Raw genomic sequence first — 18,469 nt, forward strand, 5'->3', positions numbered from 1 at the left:
TCCCGAAGGATTGAGAGCCAGGCTGTCGGGAGTGGGAGCCACCACCCAGCCCGGCGTGGCCGCGGAGCGCCTGGGCTGTGGCCGGTTGAGACGTGCTGAGGACGGACGGTGCACACCGTCTTTCAAAGACAGTATGAAACAAAAAAAACGCAAACTGTGTCAGTAATTGTTCTACACTGAATATAGCTCAAAATGATGGTCGCCTGGCTTTATTAGTTTAGCCCTGAGGTTCTCAGCCGAGGGCTGTTTTGCTCCCCGGGAGACATTCGACGGTATCTGGAGACGTCTTCAGTTGTCACAAGTGAGGGAGGGAAGGGTGTTGCTAGCGGAGAGACCAGGGATGCTGCTCAGCACAGAATGAGTAGGCCCAGTTCCATGGTTGATAATCCCCGATTTCATGGAATCCAAAGAGTTTTGCCAATACGTACCTTAAAAGATTCTTTTTTAGGCTAATAAACGTGAGTGAAATTGGTTTTCTGTTTTTCTTTATGGAACACGCTTTTTGCTTTCTGCTTCACACTACGGGGAGAGTGTTTGAAGGATATGCACGTACACCTCATGTCTTTGTTTTCTCGTATAGGCTGCTCTCGGCCGGAGCCACCAAAGTTTATGCTATCCTGACACACGGGATCTTCTCGGGGCCGGCTATTTCCAGGATCAATAATGCTGCTTTTGAGGCCGTTGTCGTCACAAACACCATTCCGCAAGAGGACAAGATGAGACACTGTCCCAAGATTCAGGTACTTGTACACGGCAGGCAGAACCGAGTAGCGAGGAACCTCCGTCCAGTCCCGACAAATAGCCCGGAGCCCTGTGTGTGTGACCGTTGCCACGGGCGAGGCGGGGAGCGCGGGGCTTCTCGTAACGAAGGCTGGGACTCACGCCCGGTCTGAGAGCGGCTGGGGCCGGCGCCGGTCAGAGGTAGAAACAGTAAGCCAGTCAAACCACCCTAGAGAAGTAGTTAAAAACAGGCTGGGCTAAAGCTAAACACAACTACCGTGTGACCCAGGAAGTCCACCTCGGGCTGTGTACCCCCAGGCTTGAAGACGGGTGTGTAAAAAAACCGTGCACACGCGTGTCCATAGCAGTGCTATTCGCAGTAGCCAAAAGGTGGGAACAGCCAAATGTCCATCCACGGGTGAGTAGACAACCAAGGTGGGGTCCAGCCAGTGGCATTATTATTCGCCCTTGGAAAGGAGGGATACTCTGACATAGGCAACAACATGGAGGACCTTGAAAACACGACGCTAAACGAAAGCAGCCAGACACAGAAGGACAGACGTCGTATGATCCCACTTCTCTGAGGGGCGCACAGTAGTCCAGTCGAGAGACAGAAACTAGAGTGGTGGTCGCCAGGGCCTAGGGGGGCAGGGATGGGGAGCTGGTGCTTAACGCGGACAGAGTTGCTGGCTGGGATGATGAAAACGTTTTGGAGATGGGCAACAGCGATGGCCACACAGCATTGAGAATGCAGTTAATGCCACTGAATTGTGTGGTTAAGAAGGCGATTTTTACATTGTACGTATTTTACCACAATTTTAAGTGGAAGGGAAAAAAACCCACAGGCCGTGGTAAGGATCTTTAGAGCTTTGTGCCTTCCTGCCCTGCCTGCCTTGGAAGGCCCCTAGAGGATTGCTGATAATCACGTTATACCCACTGCCCTGAACTGTGTCAAAGGGATTTGAGTCCCCGTTTTGGCTGTATGTCGCGGTGAGCCTTGGCAAGTCATTTCCTCGCTAAAAGCCTCCATTCTCACCAGTAAAGCGTGAAGGTGGAGCCGGGTGACCCGCTTCGTGATTTCTAATCCATCCAACAGCGACGAGGTTCATGTGGCACAAGGGGGTGAGCATTTGAAAATGGTCACAACAGCTTTGCACAGTAGCTGGGAGTCCGCAGACTACGGCCCACGGGCCCAGTGTGGCCCACCAGCCGGTTTTGTTGGCACACAGCCACGCTCATTCGTTGACCTATTGTCTGTGGCTGTTCTCGGGCTACAATGACGGAGTTGAGTCTGGCCTGCAAAGCCGGGAACAGTTACTATTGGGCCCTTCATGGGAAAGCTAGTTTGCTGACCCCTGAGTGACGTGATCGCAGCGTTTTTGGAAAGCAAGAGAGACCTTCCATGTCATGATTGAGTAAAATTAAACCAGAGACACCCCAAGAAAAGGAGATCTCTGGCTAACAGGGACCCTGAAAAGCCTTTGAGTATCCGCACTGAAAGTCTCACTTCCCCGATCCCATGCGTGTTTGTGATTCGAAGACAGAAAAGGGGTGTGGGAGGTTCTGGTGCTCACACGTCTCTGTGTGCTGGAGAAACCGTTTCTGGCTCTCTGGCTTCTACGTTTTTCATTACATACGACTGAGCTGTGTCCCACTGTCCTCTCCCCTTTTCTGTTGGCCTTCAGGTTATTGATATCTCAATGATCTTGGCAGAGGCGATCCGAAGAACTCACAACGGTGAATCTGTGTCCTACCTGTTCAGCCACGTGCCGCTCTAGACCCCGGACGGGGAGTGTGGGGCCAGCCTGCTCTGACTGCTCGCTTGTGTGCGCTCACCTGACTTCTTAGTTTTAGGACTCAGCGATTCTAGGATAATGCAAAAGCATCCGATCTTTGTATCCTCCAAGATGCATTGTTTCCCCCTTCTCAAGCTCAAGACCATTTATTTCCAGTTTTGGGGGGGAGGGTGGTGGTTATTTGATCTTTGTAAGTGAACTGTTGTTAATGAGATATGTTTCGTCATCCTGACTTGTTCTGACAGGTGACCCTTTTCTTTGTTTTGCCAGTACTTTGAGGCCACAACTTGCAGGTATGGAATTGCACTGTGGAAGTTCGTAGATTCTATGTTTCAAGGTTGCCAAAGGTGACTTCAGATTAAAGCCTTCTGTGTAAATAATGATAATGCCTATGGACATTTGGGTAAAACCCTGTATACAGAATTAGCCTTTTACTTCCGAGTGAACCTTAGAAAATTTATAATACCCTGAATCTGGTTTTATTTTACTTTTTTCTTTTTAGTAACCAGGATTCAAATAAACCATTGTGGTTTTTGTGCTTAATTTGACCAAATTTTATGCAGCCTAAGATGGCCACTGACACATTTACTTTCTGATAAACATGAGACCTATCAGAGGCAATCAGGATTTTTTTTTTTTATTGTCACTTCTGAAAAACACATAACTGTATCACTTACCTGAAATGTCATGTTCTAAAATTCCAAAATTATGTTCAGCAATAGATCTGATTGAGGAAGTGTCAAGATAGACCCTGCAGGGTCACTGGGGCCACTCACGCTGTGCTCTGGCCACCCTGGGCGCCTCCTGTCCCGCCATCTTGTTTTATGGCCTCTCGTTAGCTCTTGCTTTTACTTGGTCTTTTTTCCAATAATTTCATGTTGTGGGTTTCCACCAAAACAAAGACTCCCCTAAGTCCCCTCAGATTTACTAGTCTGTTCATTGTTTCTGACATAATAAAAAGGTGAATTTTTGTGAGTACCACCAAATGCATATTTAAACATTACGTCCTTTGTTTTAATATTCTTTTGCCTTTTGTAATCAGAAGTAGCAAGTCTATTAGACTACTGATGATTTTAACTAAAACCGTTACATGAAGAATGTGGGTAAGCAAGGCCTACAGAGAAAGTACAAATAAGTAAGTCTTCATTGTTTTGTGAAGATAACGTTCAAACGGTGGCCCAAGAGCGATCGTGGAGGCAGAGCTTGCTTTATCCACACACAGCCCTCGACAGCGTCCTCCTCGGTAAGGTGCCTCCGGGCCTGTGGCAGAAGGCAAGCATCGAGTCCCTGTGAGTTTTGCTGTATGCACACGGGTGCATAACCGAGTGAATTCTTCAGCCCCAAAAGAAGAGAATTTGCCTGCGTAGACAGAGCCTGGGAATAGTAACAGTCCCTCCCTTCTGCTGAATCTTAAAACTTGGGAAATTGTCTGATCTAAATTTTGCAGGTGGCAAAACCAAATCTTTTAAGTCGTTAACAAGCTTGAACCGCAATCTTTAAGGTTTCCAACTTCACTACAGCAGAGGCTGAAGTTAAAAAGTACCGTTTGGGTCATTGCAGAGACTAGCATTTTCCTGTTTCTTAAAATGGTTTTTGAGAAAGACAATGGTATTGTAGCCTGGTAGAGTCAGCTGTGCGATATGGATTGACTCTTATCTAGGAAGAGTTGACTTGAGATAACTTAAAGAGCCTACTTAGATGTATGTAATTTTTAGTTTTGATAAATGAGGGATATCTATTTGGGATTTCAGTGCATAGACCAGTGAAAATGTAGTTACAAACACGCACAGGTAGACAGCCTCGGCTTACAAGCATAGACACCGGGACGTGACTGAAAAAAGTTGATTTAAACGTAATCATTTGATTTAAACGTAATCATTTCCTATTAAGATTGAGTCTGAGAGAGGTAGTTTCAAAATAATCTTCAGATAAAAATTTGCATTATCATTATTGACTTAACAACTGATTCTCTCCTTTAGCCTCACTTTTTGTTTTCAAGTGTTCTGATATGTTAACTAATTTGACTAGACTTGGTCATACCCAGTGGCAGTGTGGACCTCCACTTTGTGATGGTTTCAGTTCAAGGAAGATGAAGGTGGCCTCAGGAGCGGCCCGATCCCAGAACTTGCAGAGTCCGTGCTGCTTGGGTGCAAACATTAAGCGAAACCACCAAATGTCTCATTTCTGTCCAGCTCTGCTGAATGGGGACCGGACTCACGTGTATCTAGCTGAAAAGGAAAGGCACAGAAATACATATACACCAAAGCTGCTCATCCTCCAACTGAAAGCGTATTAAGCAACTTGCAGATACTCCTGTTAGAACCTGCCTTTGTTTAGATGCCCACTAGATTCGGGAATGTATCATTTGCAGTGCTTGTATTGGTTTAGAATATAGGATTTTAAGATCGTCCAACACTGTACTAAAACATTTCAATAAAATCATGCTACTTCTTTCTATTATAGTTTGTGTCCTCATTGCGGAGTGCTGCGTTTTGAAGGAGTGATGTGTTTTGATGGGGTTCCTGAACGTGTTTGCTACTTCATGATTCTAGCCTGGCATATAAAATTACAGAGAAGGCAGAAGTTAATTGAAGTCATTTCTTCTCCGTTGTGAAGGTATTTCTTTCGGGACTGACCAGCAGTCTCCTTGTCCCAAAGTGTAAGAGCTGTGCCACATGAGATATCCAAGTTGGTAATTCTAGATGTTGCCTATAAAATTGGAAATGGCACAGTGCACTTAACACGTTAAAGTAGTAATGTTCAATATCCATAGATCGGAGCAGACCAAGCTTCAGTGTAGGTCCCATTGAGGCTTTTCATCTGCTTTGATTTCAGAAGCACCAAGAAGAGTTTCCTGCTCTCGTAAAGCAACTACCTCTTCAGTGATGCTTTAAGTTACTCTTGTGGGACAAAGTAAATTTATAATTATGTTCTCCCGCTAAAGCTTGGCTTTAAAGTGTGGATGGTGCTGAGAGGGGCAGCATTTTGTCTCAAAAGTTTGAGTAAAATACAAAGAACTAAAACAGCCTGCCAGAGAAGATCACAGCTTAAGACATAACATGATGGAATGAATGTCCTCTATAGAAGGGAGGAAGAAAATGAAGGAGAGCTGGAATCCAAAAACTTCTACTTCACAATTACACCTAATAATGCTGTCACCCCTCTTCGGAAGTGCTTCATTTCATCTCGGCAGATCCTAGCAAATCTACCAGCTGACCTACAGGGTGGACAGGCTAAGTGTCAAAGGGAAAGAGGAAATACTAAGGGGTTCAGAGGATCGAATCGGGCTGGGGAGATCAGAAAGGGCTTTGTGAAGGGACTGCCATTATAGATGATAATTCATGGCAGAATTTTCCAGAACCAGATGGCTGTATTCCAGCAGCGACTGAAGCAGGACAGCATAGGGCATTCAGTACGTGATATGTTTGAGTGAGGATGGCCAATGAAGATGGCAGTTAAGGGCTGAAGCATGTCACCATATTGTTCACGGATATTGCGTGGAGAAGTAAACAATCCCTCCTTTCTACACCAGATCTTCACCTTGCTGATCTATTTCCCTGTAGCCCAGGAACACGCCCCTCCACCTCCCTGCCCTCGCTTTCCAGAGCTGGGTTCTGAATTGGTTTGCTTTACTGTAGTCTCGGAACTCTTGTTTTCCCTTCTGAGAGCAAAGCACATGATGCTCAGGAGCAGATTTCATCACTTAGTACAGTTAAAACAACAAAAACTCTGGGAGAGTTGCTTCACCTTTCGTGCCTCAGTTTCCAGAGATGAGAAATGGGATAATAGTACCTCTGTCCGGAGGTGATGAGGATTGAATGAGATCTCCGTACAGGGCTTAGAACTGAGTGTTTTGTACACTACTTTCACCTTTTATAGCAGGCATCTTAAATCTTCCCTTTGAACGAAAGTGAGTAGATGTGAAGCAGCAAGATTTTCATGCATTTTCTAGATACTAAGCCGTGTGCCCGTGTGGTCTACTCACAAGCACCACCCCTCACCCAAGGGCACGTTGTCCTGGCGTGTGACCGTCTCTGTCCACGGCAGTGTTTGGTGGCAACAAATGGTTGTGTGTTGAAAATATTTCCAGTGGCTGTAGAAGTGACGGGGGACGGGGAAGAATTGCCTACAGTAACAGAGACCGTGATCAAGGCCATTCACAACAACCCGATTCGATTCTCCTTCCCAGCATAAAGCCAACCAAAAGTGGTGCCCAATATAAACAGGGCAGTTTATACTTTTTTTTTTATCCCCAGCTGAGGATTCATTGGTGTAAATGCAACCCAAAGAGAATGTCAGTTACAGAAAACACATTCACGTTGTGCTCTCCCCAGCCCAGGCCCCTAGGACCCCTTCTGAAGGAGGGAAGGAGAGGAAGGGGGAGCCCCCGGGCCCACGCAGGGCCAGCCCAGCCGGGGTGGGAGAAGCCGGTGCCCCCTCGGCGCGTCCCGTAGTCGGTGGAGTGGAACAGCTCACACAGCTGGCCCGTGAAGACCGGGTCGTGATTATTCTCGGCACTGGGCCCCATGCCAATGGTGTCAAAGATCTCCTCGCCTGTCTTCGCTGTCAGGTGGTCCTCCGCGCAGAACACAGTCCGCTTCAGGAGCGTGTTGAGGGCGGGGGGGCTCGGGGCGGGGGGAGAAGCCGGTGCTCTTGCTGCAGCCCCTGCAAGATGCGGAATGACGGCGTGCATCTTGCAGGCAGAAGGGGGAGGTAGAGGTCGGGTCTTCCACCTTGACCGTGTAGATGTCCACCTCCTTTATGAGGCAGGTGTTGGTGAGCAGCTACATGGGGTCCACCACATCCACAGGGGCTCCTTGATGGCCACGTCTTTGATGCAAGACGCGTGGAAGCCATATACATTCTCCCACCAGTGGCTCTTGTCATCTTTGTACCGCCAGTCTTCAATGGCGGTCGCGTACCACGTGGCTCGGTCTAGGAAGATGGGGCCATCAGGTGCCAACCACTTGTCACGGGCACAGAGCACGGTGTTGAGCATTGACCCATCGGAGAGGTAATAGCCCATCCACTTGCTGATGCTGATGTCTACGTTCTCCACGGACGCTCTACCTCCTTCCCCTTCCCCTTGATGATGGTCACCACGTGGTCTAATTTGCTGGCTTCAGCAATCTTCACCGCAGAATCAGAGATACTGGGACACTTGATCCCAGTGACCTTGCGGGCTCCAGCCTTGGCAGCCAACATGCAGAGGATCCCTGTGCCTGAGCCCACATCGGCACCACCTTGTCCTTGAAGAGGTGCGGGCTGTGAAACACGGAGTTCCGGTATCTGAGGGTGCGCACCTTATCTTTCGGCATCTCCTCGTGAATGCCGAAGTGAGCATAGGAATAAAGTAGTCATCTTGGACGTTGTGTCCTCGGCCTCAGGCTTCTCGCTGCTTTCTGCCTGGCCACGGGAGACCTCCATGATGCAGTTCGTGGCCTCCGCTGCCACCATCCTCACCCGCACCTACTCCTCGCCGTCCGCCCCCCCTGCCGCCCCTGCCCCGGTTTACACTGTTCTAATGGCAGAGTCCCACGATCAAAAGAAAAACCAGCAGAAATCATTTTACATTTTCTTTTATTTTTCCATTTACATTTTAAAAGAGCGATAAAAAGAGACTGGGAGAGCGAAAGATGGCATGCCGTGGACAGTGTCCTAAATCAGGAGTGTGGCAATCTAGAGTCTGGTTCCTGATATACCACTAGCAAGCTGTGTGACCTTGGGAAAATGTCTACACCACTCTGAGTCTGAGTATCTCTGCAAAAATGAGAGGGTAGATGATTGCTGAAGTCCCCTTTAATAGGGGGTTTTATAGTCTTCAGAGGCTATGCTCTCTATTCTAGATTTCGTGGGAATAGCTAGTAACTAAAGGTTGTGGTTCCAAAGAGGCCAAGACGGTTACGTACCCATCAGGTGAACCACTTGTGTTGTCTGGCCGGGAACTTTCTCAATTTTAGCACCGGAAGCCCCGCGTTCCAGGAAGCCCCTCAGTCCTGAGCAAACCAGTATGCTTGGTCACCCTCATTCTGTCTTCTAAGGTAGATGGTTCTGGATCCCCGGCGCCTGCCTCAGCCAAAAAAAAACCTTGTCAAGTAACTGTAGAAGCCGAAGGGCTGTAGTCACGAATAAAGGAGGAAAAAGGGAGGCACTTTGAGAAAATGCATTTGAGACCCGGCTGCCAGTCCTTAGCACAGCCGCCCTCAGCGCTGTCAGTGGTCTTTAGAAACCCCAGGGCAGACTGTCCCGAGTGTTCACTAATGGGCATGGCCCTTCTGAGCATTGAGGAGGGGTCATGGATCTGTGAGCACTTGGCCCTCCGTGTCTGAGGATGTATAATTCTCTGATTTGCCCTAGACAGGGAGCATGAAATCCAGTACCTTCTTACATTGACGCCAAGACTATGAACCACAGAAAAAAAATGACTCAAGCTGAATTTGTGTCACTCTTTAAAACCATCAGGGTGATTCCCCGGGGGCACATTTTGATGTATATTTGCTGTAGAATGAACTCAGGAAGTGCCACTGACAGGAACTCACCTGAGGGACCAAGGAACGAACCCTAAATTTCTTCAAGCCCCACAATATCCTCTGTTTAGGACCTGGGCTACTGAGCAGCCTCCCAGTATTGAAAAGGGGACAGACCCCTGTCCTCAGCAATGGTGCGTTCATTTCCCCCACTGACTGCATTCAGAGCCCTCAAAGGGCAACACTGGGTGAAGACAAGATTCACAGACAACGTCCTATGAATTAAAGAGCGTGCGGAGAAAAACCAGATGGTACAAGAAGACTAGTTTTTGATGAGTCACTAATTCCTTCCCAATTTGCATCGGTGCAGTCATGAACGACCCCGGTCATTTGAAGCTGTTTTGTTATATGCACACAAGTTAGGCACTGTAATCGATCTGAGAAATGCCACTTGCTTCCACGGATTTTGATTGGATGTGATCATTTATTTGGGGCCAGGGCCGCCACAGTGGTGGGTGGTCAGAAAGAGCTGATCACAACGCTTTCTCCCCCTCCCTGTTTTCTGCTATATCCTGCTTTGGTTTTGTGTACGTTTGATGGTGTAAAAAAAAAAAAAATCTGAAAGCAGAATCATTTCTATCTTGAGCCTACCGAGGCAGTCACACTCAGCATTAAATGTAAATAGAACAAAAGTGCACCTGTTCAAAAAGTGCGAGCACATCTCTTCCAGGTTAAAAACCTGCTTTAAGTTGCTTTATTGTTTTAATAGCCATTTCTGCTGCGCTCCTGATGTTAAGCACTTTTTCCTACATTTACTAGCTTCTTCTGTTTATCACATATTTTCCCCAGAGCCAGTTTTGTCCCCAAGAAATGTCTCAGGGTCCCTGATGGAGGCATTTCAGACTGGGGGCAGGGAAGGCCTGAGGTGAGGAAGGAAAACAGGGGGACGAGGGGAGCTGCTGAGGGAAAGGGAGGGAAGCTGGATGAGCTAATGAGGACCAGCCTTTCCCTGGGCTCAGATGCCTCTCCCTGGGGACGGATCCCCTCTGCTCCCTCCTCTTTGTCCCTCTGGCCATTTTCTTTTGTTCCCCCGCAGGAGAATTGTGTCAGGGTTTCTCAACCTGGGCACTAATGGTATTTTGGGCTGGATCATCCTTTGCTGTGGGGGCTGCCCTGTGAGCTCTAGGAGGTTTAGCAGCCTCCCTGGCCTCTACCTAAGAGACGTAGGTAGTAATGCCTTCCCCCAACCCCCCGCCACACACACACATATGTAACAATGAAAAGCATGTCTCCAGACATTGCCACATTTTCCCCGGGAGGCGGGGTGGGGTGGTAAACTTGCTCCTGGTCGAGAACCACTGATGGATTCTAACCAGGACCTTCTTCCTTGATCCTCTTTCCTGACATTCATTCAGGTCAGAATTCCAGAGTAGATCCATCCTGGCTTCTGGACCAATTTCAAGTAAAAAAAGCATTCTGGAACAAAGTGAATAAGGCAATGGCAATCATCAATCACTTAAAAAAATTAAGCGGCATTGTTTGGGTAGGACTTGAAATTAATACTGAAATAATGACATTATCCTTTCGATCCAGGGCTACACACACTGACCCCTACATCCGGCAGGGGTTGGATGAGATTTGAGTAAGTCACTAAGTTATTTGTTTTCTTAGTTTCCTCTAGGAATGGTTCCAGCCTCAGAATGGGTCATGAGGTGTGGGTTTTTTTGGTTTTGTTTTAATCACGAAACTGATTAAAACAGAGCAAACGTCAAAGAGGTGATTGAATTTTAGTCTGACTTCAAGTGACCTCCGGAGAGCAGAGTTTTCAGTGCACTGGGCAGGTGGTGGGTTTCCTGGCCCTTTGGTGATTTTTCACCCTGCTGTGAGAGGCCAGCACAAAGACTAATGGTGGTGCCCAAGGCCATCGAATTCCTGGGCGCTGAAATGGCCAAAGTCTTCCGTGCTCAAACCATAGACTCCATCACCTCTCTTGTCAAATGTCACAGAATTGACTGGATTTTGGAGTGAGATGGAACATGCGAGACCAAATGAGTCCCCTCCCATTTTACAGGTGAGGAAACTAAGTTAAGGCTCAAAGGGATGAAGTGACTGGCTCAGTAAGACCATACAGTTCCTTAGAAGAAACAGGACCTCTTGCTGCTTCAACCAGAGATGTTTGCTGGAACCCAGGCAACCTCTGATGACTAATCACTGTATGATGAAGGTGCAGTTTATCATTAAGCCTCAGGGCAGTGAGGAAAAGCACAAAGTATGCTGTGCTAACTTCTATCAACCTGAATGCTTGCTTCTGTAGATTTGGTTGTTCACCTTCTTTCTTCCAGAAAGTCCCAATTGCACTCCCATCATTGCCTGGTCCTTTTTCAGAGTCATACCAACATGGGGAGATTCAAGATAACGGCACTGGGTCATGGATGGTTTTCAGATAATGGTAATTTTGTAGGACAGTGGTTCTCAAAGTTTGGTCCTGGATGAGCAGCATCTGCGTCACTGGGGAACTTAGGAAAAAGGCAAATTCTCAGACCCCATCCAGCCGTATTGTATCAGAAACTCTGGGTACGGGGGTGTGGCATGCAGGGGGAGGAGGGGCAGCCACGGGGTTCAATACACCAAAGTTTGAGAACTACTCTGCAAGGCTAAGTTTTCTAGTATAGTAGTCGCAAAACTTGGTTGCATATTGGAACCACCTAAGGGGCTTCAAAAAAATACTGGTTAAAATGAAACTGATTTAAAAAAATTTGTAGCTGTGTGTGGTGGGGGAGGTTAAGTAGACTTATTGTGGTGAGCATTTCTCAATATATACAAATATCAAATCATCACGTTGTAACACCTAAAACTAATATAATGTTATATGTCAATTATATCTCAATTTAAAAAACAATGAAATTGGGGTGCCTGGGTGGCTCTGTTGGTTAAACGTCTGCCTTCAGCTCAGGTCATGATCCCGGGGTCCTGGGGTCGAGCCCCGCGTCGGGCTCCCTGCTCAGGCAGGTGTCCGCTTCTCCCTCTCCCTCTGCTGCTCCCCCTGCTTGTGCTCTCTCTCTCTCTGACCAATAAATAAATAAAATATTTTTAAAAAACAACAACAACAACAATGAAATTGTTGCCTGGCCCTTGCTGAGGTAGTGATCCTTGTGTGTCATGTAGGAGAAGATCCTTTCCTGCTTTAATAAAAATGCTTCTGACTCCGATAGGTTATAGTCACATTTCATTGTGCATAATTGTAACTATTGTATTCAACCCAAAAGTTAGGCCTGCTTTGTGGACATTTGGAGAGAATAACGGTTTTCAACTTAGTTGACCATTCAAATGTACCTAGAATAGAAGTTTCTGATATTTGTGTTCATTTACCTATCATTGCCAGGTACTTAGTTGCTTGGGGTATTTGAGTTATTTCTAATGCTTTTATTTTATTTATTTTTAAATTTTTTTAAAGATTTTATTTATTTATTTGAAAGAGCATGAGAGAGAGCATGGGTGAGGGGGAAGGGACAGAGGGAGAAGAGGGAGAAGCAGGCTCCCCACTGAGCAGGGAGCCTAAAGCAGAGCCCCATCCCAGGACCCTGGGATCATGACCTGAGCCGAAGGCAGACGCTTATCCGACTGAGCCACCCAGGCGCCCCTCTAATGCTTTGATTTTATGAAGAGAAAAAGACAATGCTGGTTTTTTAGGAACGCAAAGTATAAGATAATGCTCTTATATTAATATTCCATTGGTGAAAATATAGTTATTACCAAAAAATATTAAAACAAAATAGTGCTTAATCATTTGTAATAAGGGGTTCAACACACACTGCTTAATATCTAAGTAATTTCCAATGGTTTTATTAATATGAGACTCTCCTTTAATAAGTAGGAAGGAAGCTAGAACCAAGAGAAAAATAATTGAAGTAGTTTTATTTGACACCATTTTTTTCAATATCATTGGTTAGGTAAAGAACAATAAAAAGTCAATGAAATCATGGTTACTTTTTCAAATCTGAATTCTGTAGGGCAGACCACAGGCTGGAAAGTCAAGTAGGATTTCTGTGTTACAGTCTTAGGGCGGAATTCCTTGTCCTGTGGGAAATCAGTTTTTGCTTTTAAGGCCTTCAACTAATTTGATGAGGCCCACCCACGTTATCAAGGGCAATCTCCTTTGCTTAAAGTTAACTGATTATGTAAAGGTTAATCGCATCCACCAAATACCTTCGCAGCAACATCTCAAGTGTTGTGAATGATGGTGCTTCTAACTCAACTGAATCGTCAACAGGGTGAAGGAATGTACGGATGCGAGTTAACGTTTTTTATGAGATAGCCCTGTCCCTCAAATCCCAAGCGAGTGTCTTTCCACCGTGCCTCGCTACTAACAAATCCTCTCTTGGGGCTATGGAAACCAGATGACGAGACAGACCACTGCTTGGAGACCATTACATCCATAAATAGCCTTTTCTCTTTTTAACCACATCATCTACACCATTATTTGCATCTGGGGCCTTTTTGCAAAGCATCTGACCCTTTGGAGTCATCTGGTGAACACTAATACTTACTGGGGACCAGCCCTTGATGCGAAGGAAGGGTTTTGTTATATGAATTTGCATATCCTGTCGAGGGCATCTTCAGAACACTTTCATTTCGAGGTGAAATGAAACTTACAGGACTAAGCAGAGAGGCACTTGGTATTTCAGTTTATGGGGTGGGGGGAGAGAAGCAAAAGACAAGGTTAACGATGATACTGGGGCTTTACAATGAATTCTGTAGGCTGTGTTCTGCTTCTGCCTCTCACAGAGAGCCGGCTCACAGTATCTGCACATTTCTAACAAAGAATATTATTTGAGGGCGCCTGGGTGGCTCAGTTGGTTAAGCAACTGCCTTCGGCTCAGGTCATGATCCTGGAGTCCTGGGATCGAGCCCCGCATCGGGCTCCCTGCTCGGCGGGGAGTCTGCTTCTCCCTCTGACCCTCCCCCCTCTCATGTGCTCTCTCTTTCATTCTCTCTCTCTCAAATAAATAAATAAAATCTTAAAAAAAAAAAGAATATTATTTGAAAACGGTCATGGTTATATCTAACTGAAGGGATTAAAAGTTCAGACTCGTTATAAAAATACCATGATGCTTGCCATTAAAGTCGTCTCTTCCTTTTATCCAGCAGACCCTGAAGGCCAGCATCTGCGGGTGGGAACAGCAGAAATCGGGGAATGGGAGGGGGGGTTAATACCTACACCTGGCTCGCGTGCTCACCCAAAGCAAGCAACTCACACAGAGAAACGTTAAGACGTCATACTTCCCCGTGCTGGGAACTCAGCATTCGGTGGACTGGAGCAATTTGTGTAAAGGGACTTAATTTAGGTTCCCATCAGCTTTAGGAGAGGATGTATGATGCGAAGTTTCTGCAGAACTACTCTGGTGTCCGTGTTGGAGTCAAACGGCAGGATAGGGACTGCAACGTGGGGCTTCTGTCCCCAGCTGAGTGCTTGCTCAGCTGCCGCGCTGGATGCCAGCTTTCAATGGCAGAGACTTAATCCCAGGAGTTTTGCAATGTTTAAGTCGCTAGATTAAAAATATGACACTAAACCAGGGCTGCCAGATAAAAATCCAGGATACCCAATTAAATTTGAATTTCAGATAAACAAGAAATAATTGTTTAGTATAAGCCTGTGCCAGTTTGCTACATTTAGCAACCCTGCACGAAACCGTAACGACCCGCCAAGGGCCATGCCTGATCCTCTTTATTTCCACCGAAAAGGAAAAAATACAGTCAGGCTTAGAAAACCAAGTACGAGGCATCCAGCCAATGAGAGGCCTGTTCTCACGGGAGAACTTGAAGCAGTCTATCTTCAACATCCAGTAATTTCTCTTGAGCTAACGAAGCCGCAGGGGACTGGGCCGACAATGTGGCCATCTCTGTGTCGTCACTCAGCCTGTGGGGTAGTTGACAATGAACTCTTCACCAGAAGGTCCTTCATAGTTCAAGGTTAGTCGTCGCATGACTGCTTGTAATAGCGAAGATCTGGAACAAGCCACATGTTCATCGATAGAGAGATGGTTAGACAACTTGGGGAATATCCAGAAGCGGGATGCTTTCTAGCTGTGGGAAAAGCAGGAGGATGCTCCCTCTACATCCTCAGGGGCAGAAGGCGTAGAAGAGCTCTGAATGGAAAAAGCAAGAGAGGAACAAAGTCTTTGCTAACAAAGTGTACTGTGACCCAGCCCAAGTTCGGCTGGCCTTCGTCCCGAAAGGCCATCACTCAAGAGACCAGTTTTGGCCGGCAAGGAATAGGAGCTTTATTCAGGAGGCCGGCCACCTGGGGAGAAGGCAGGCTCTTGTTCAAAGGCCAACTCCGAGGTTTCTGCCTGGCCCAGGGGTTTTGAAAGGGGTTCAGGGTGGTTCATCAGCAGAGGGAGTGCAGCGGCCTGCAACGTTTCCTGATGGCGAGCCGACGCGACAAACATTCTGTCGCTGCTCGGGCTGGAGCCGGGGCGGCCGGTTTCTGTTTCGTGACATGCGGGAGGACTCGGTTCTTTCTGCAAAGGAGGGCAAGGTCTACGGATACACAAAGGGAGGTCAGGAAAATCCTTTGTGTGACCTAGAAAAAGAAAAACATTTCGCTAAAAAAGTAGCTAGGCTAATCAGAAAGCCGAGGCCGCTTCCGACAGACGGGCTGGCTTCTGGGGCCTGGGAAAGTTCTGGTCCTTCACTCCCCGAGGCCAATGGTCTGCAGATATAAAGAAACCTGGGAAAGACAAGTAAGGATAAACCACAGACAATAGGGGCGCCTGGGTGGCTCAGCCGTTAAGCGTCTGCCTTCGGCTCAGGTCATGATCGCAGGGTCCTGGGATCCAGCCCCGCATCGGGCTCCCTGCTCGGCGGGAGGCCTGCTTCTCCCTCTCCCACTCCCCCTGCTTGTGTTCCCTCTCTCGCTGTGTCTCTCTCTGTCAAATAAATAAATAAAATCTTAAAAAAAAAAAACCACCACAGACAATGGCTCTTTGTAGAGATGGGGGTGGGGGTGGGATGGAACTGGGTGGATGGTGAGCGAGGAGCGTGGACCATCTTTCCCTCCGTAGCCATCTGGGCATGGGTGTCTGTTGGTATCGTACAGAAGAGACGACAGGGCAGGCTGCAGACGGCTCTCCTCAGAAAGCTTTGAAGGTCGGCCTTTGGAATCTGGGGACTGGGATTTCTAGTGGTTTCTCACCATTCCCAGAACTGATAAGAGTGACTCACTGCAACTCAACTGTTTTTGTAAACACTGTGATGTATATCGCACACCAGCTGTCTGTCCGGGAGCCTGGAATTTTGGCACATGCTAGATAGAGGGTGCCTACGTGACCAGTCCCCCACAAAAAACCCTGGGTGCTTCGTCTCTAAAGTGAATTTCCCTGGTAGACAACATTTTACATGCGTCTTGTCAACTGGTTGCTGGGGGAATTAAGTGCTTCCTGTGGGCCTTCCCTGGGAGAAGATTCTGGAAGTTTATGCCTGGCTTCCTCTGGTCATTGCCCCATGCACTTTTTCTCTTTACTGATTTTAGTTTGTGTCCTTTCACTATAAAGAATCATAGCTGTGGGTAAACTATATGCTGAGTCCCGTGAATCTTCCTCATGAATCGTTAAACCGGGGGTGGTCTTGGGGACCCCAAGCACAATTTCTCCCTATTTATAAAAATTCTTTTTTTTTTTTTTTAAAGATTTTATTTATTTATTTGAGAGAGAGAGAGCACATGAGAGGGGGGAGGGTCAGAGGGAGAAACAGACTCCCTGCTGAGCAGAGAGCCCGATGCGGGACTCGATCCTGGGTCTCCAGGATCATGACCTGAGCCAAAGGCAGTCGCTTAACCAACTGAGCCACCCAGGCGCCCCATTACTGATTTTGGTTTGTGTCCTTTCACTATAAAGAATCATAGCTGTGGGTAAACTATATGCTGAGTCCCGTGAATCTTCCTCATGAATTGTTAAACCTGGGGTGGTCTTGGGGACCCCAAGCACAATTTCTCCCTATTTATAAAAATTCTATACCACATAAATGTATACTATCTATTAAAATACAAAACAGAAGTCCTTTATATATATATATATATATATATATATTTTAAAGATTTATTTATTTTACAGAGAGACACAGCGAGAGCAGGAACACAAGCAGGGGCAGAGGGAGAGGGAGAAGCAGACTCCCCGTCGAGCAGGGAGCCCGACACAGGGCTTGATTCCAGGACCCTGAAATCACGACCTGAGCCGAAGGCAGACGCTTAACCGACTGAGCCACCCAGGCGCCCCCAGAAGTCCTTTATATTTGCCTAAGAGTCCCAACAATCTATCTCCCTTCTTTCCTTCCTTCCTTTTGTTCTTTCTTTTTCTGTTTTCTATACATAAGTTCTCGCCTCATGACTATGTATTTTCTGTTAAAAGTCAAGAAAAAGTTAAAGGCCTTGCCTTATGGAGCGCCTGGGTGGCTCAGTCATTAAGCGTCTGCCTTCGGCTCAGGTCATGGTCCCAGGGTCCTGGGATCGAGCCCCGCATCGGGCTCCCTGCTCCGCGGGAAGCCTGCTTCTCCTTCTCTCACTCCCCCTGCTTGTGTTCTCTCTCTCGCTATGTCTCTCTCTGTCAAATAAATAAAAAATCTTTAAAAAAAAAAAAAGGCCTTGCCTTATATTTGCCCAACTAAAAGGCCCATTCAGAATGTTCTCAGGGGCACCTGGGTGGTTCTAGTCGGCTGGGCGTCCAACTCTTGATTTCGGCTGGGGTTGTGGTCTCAGGGTCATGGTCTTGGGGTCCTGGGATCCATCTCCACATCAGGCTCCGTGCTCAGCGGGGGTCTGTTTCTCCCTCTGCCCCTCCCCGTGCTTGTGCTCTCCCTCTCTCAAATAAATAAATAAAACCTTTAAAAAAAACCCCAAAAAACCAAAAACAAAAAAAAACCAAAATGTTTTCAGAGAGAGGAACAGGTGGGGGTGGGAGTGGGGGGAGAAAGAGAAAAGAAACCCGAAAGAAAAGAATATAACAAATTTTGCTGCCTCTGTCTCTGAGGAGATAGAAAATTCTTGTAGCTTTTAAATGGCAGTGTTCTTTTTTTTTTAGTTTTTGTAAAAAAAAAAACTTTTTTCCAGCTTTTACACCTTAATGTTTCAAAATCTTAGGGCTTTGTTCTGGAAGAATTTGTCCCTCTTTGTATATATGAAACTGTCCAGCACATAACTGGAAATACAGGTCTGCCATTCAGGAGAACATTTTTGTCACAGAGCTTAAAGTCACCTTTGGGGGTGACATCCATTAAAAAAAAAAAAGGTTTTGTATAAGGAAAGAGTGTAAAAAGTTTACAGAGACATAACCAAACTCACTGTGTGAACACCTGAGTGTCTCCTGAATCAGGAAAAAAAAGAAAAAGCTAATAAGGGATGGTTTGGGGACACATTGGAGACATGTGAATATAGAATCAACATGAGATAGGATTATGGGATTATTGTTAACTCTTAGTTGTCATCCTTATTTT

The 18,469-nt window shown here is 46.7% G+C and overlaps 1 protein-coding gene and 1 pseudogene across 2 annotated transcripts in view; one reads left to right on the forward strand and one right to left on the reverse strand.

Annotated features, from left to right (window-relative positions):
* PRPS2 (phosphoribosyl pyrophosphate synthetase 2) overlaps positions 1 to 4,976 on the forward strand; it is a 48,687-nt gene extending 43,711 nt beyond the window's left edge. For both annotated transcript variants that reach the window (XM_032391152.1, XM_032391151.1), the window contains exons 6-7: positions 581 to 740; positions 2,406 to 4,976. In XM_032391152.1, the coding sequence (XP_032247043.1) occupies positions 581 to 740; positions 2,406 to 2,498 (253 nt within the window). In that variant the 3' untranslated portion in view covers positions 2,499 to 4,976. The remainder of the gene's footprint in view (positions 1 to 580; positions 741 to 2,405) is intronic.
* A 716-nt stretch (positions 4,977 to 5,692) lies between these two features.
* On the reverse strand, positions 5,693 to 7,973 carry LOC116623742 (annotated as a pseudogene).
* Between the last annotated feature and the right edge of the window lie 10,496 nt (positions 7,974 to 18,469).

Source organism: Phoca vitulina, unplaced genomic scaffold (assembly GCF_004348235.1).
Source record: "Phoca vitulina isolate PV1807 unplaced genomic scaffold, GSC_HSeal_1.0 scaffold60, whole genome shotgun sequence".
Taxonomy (NCBI): Eukaryota; Metazoa; Chordata; class Mammalia; order Carnivora; family Phocidae; genus Phoca; species Phoca vitulina.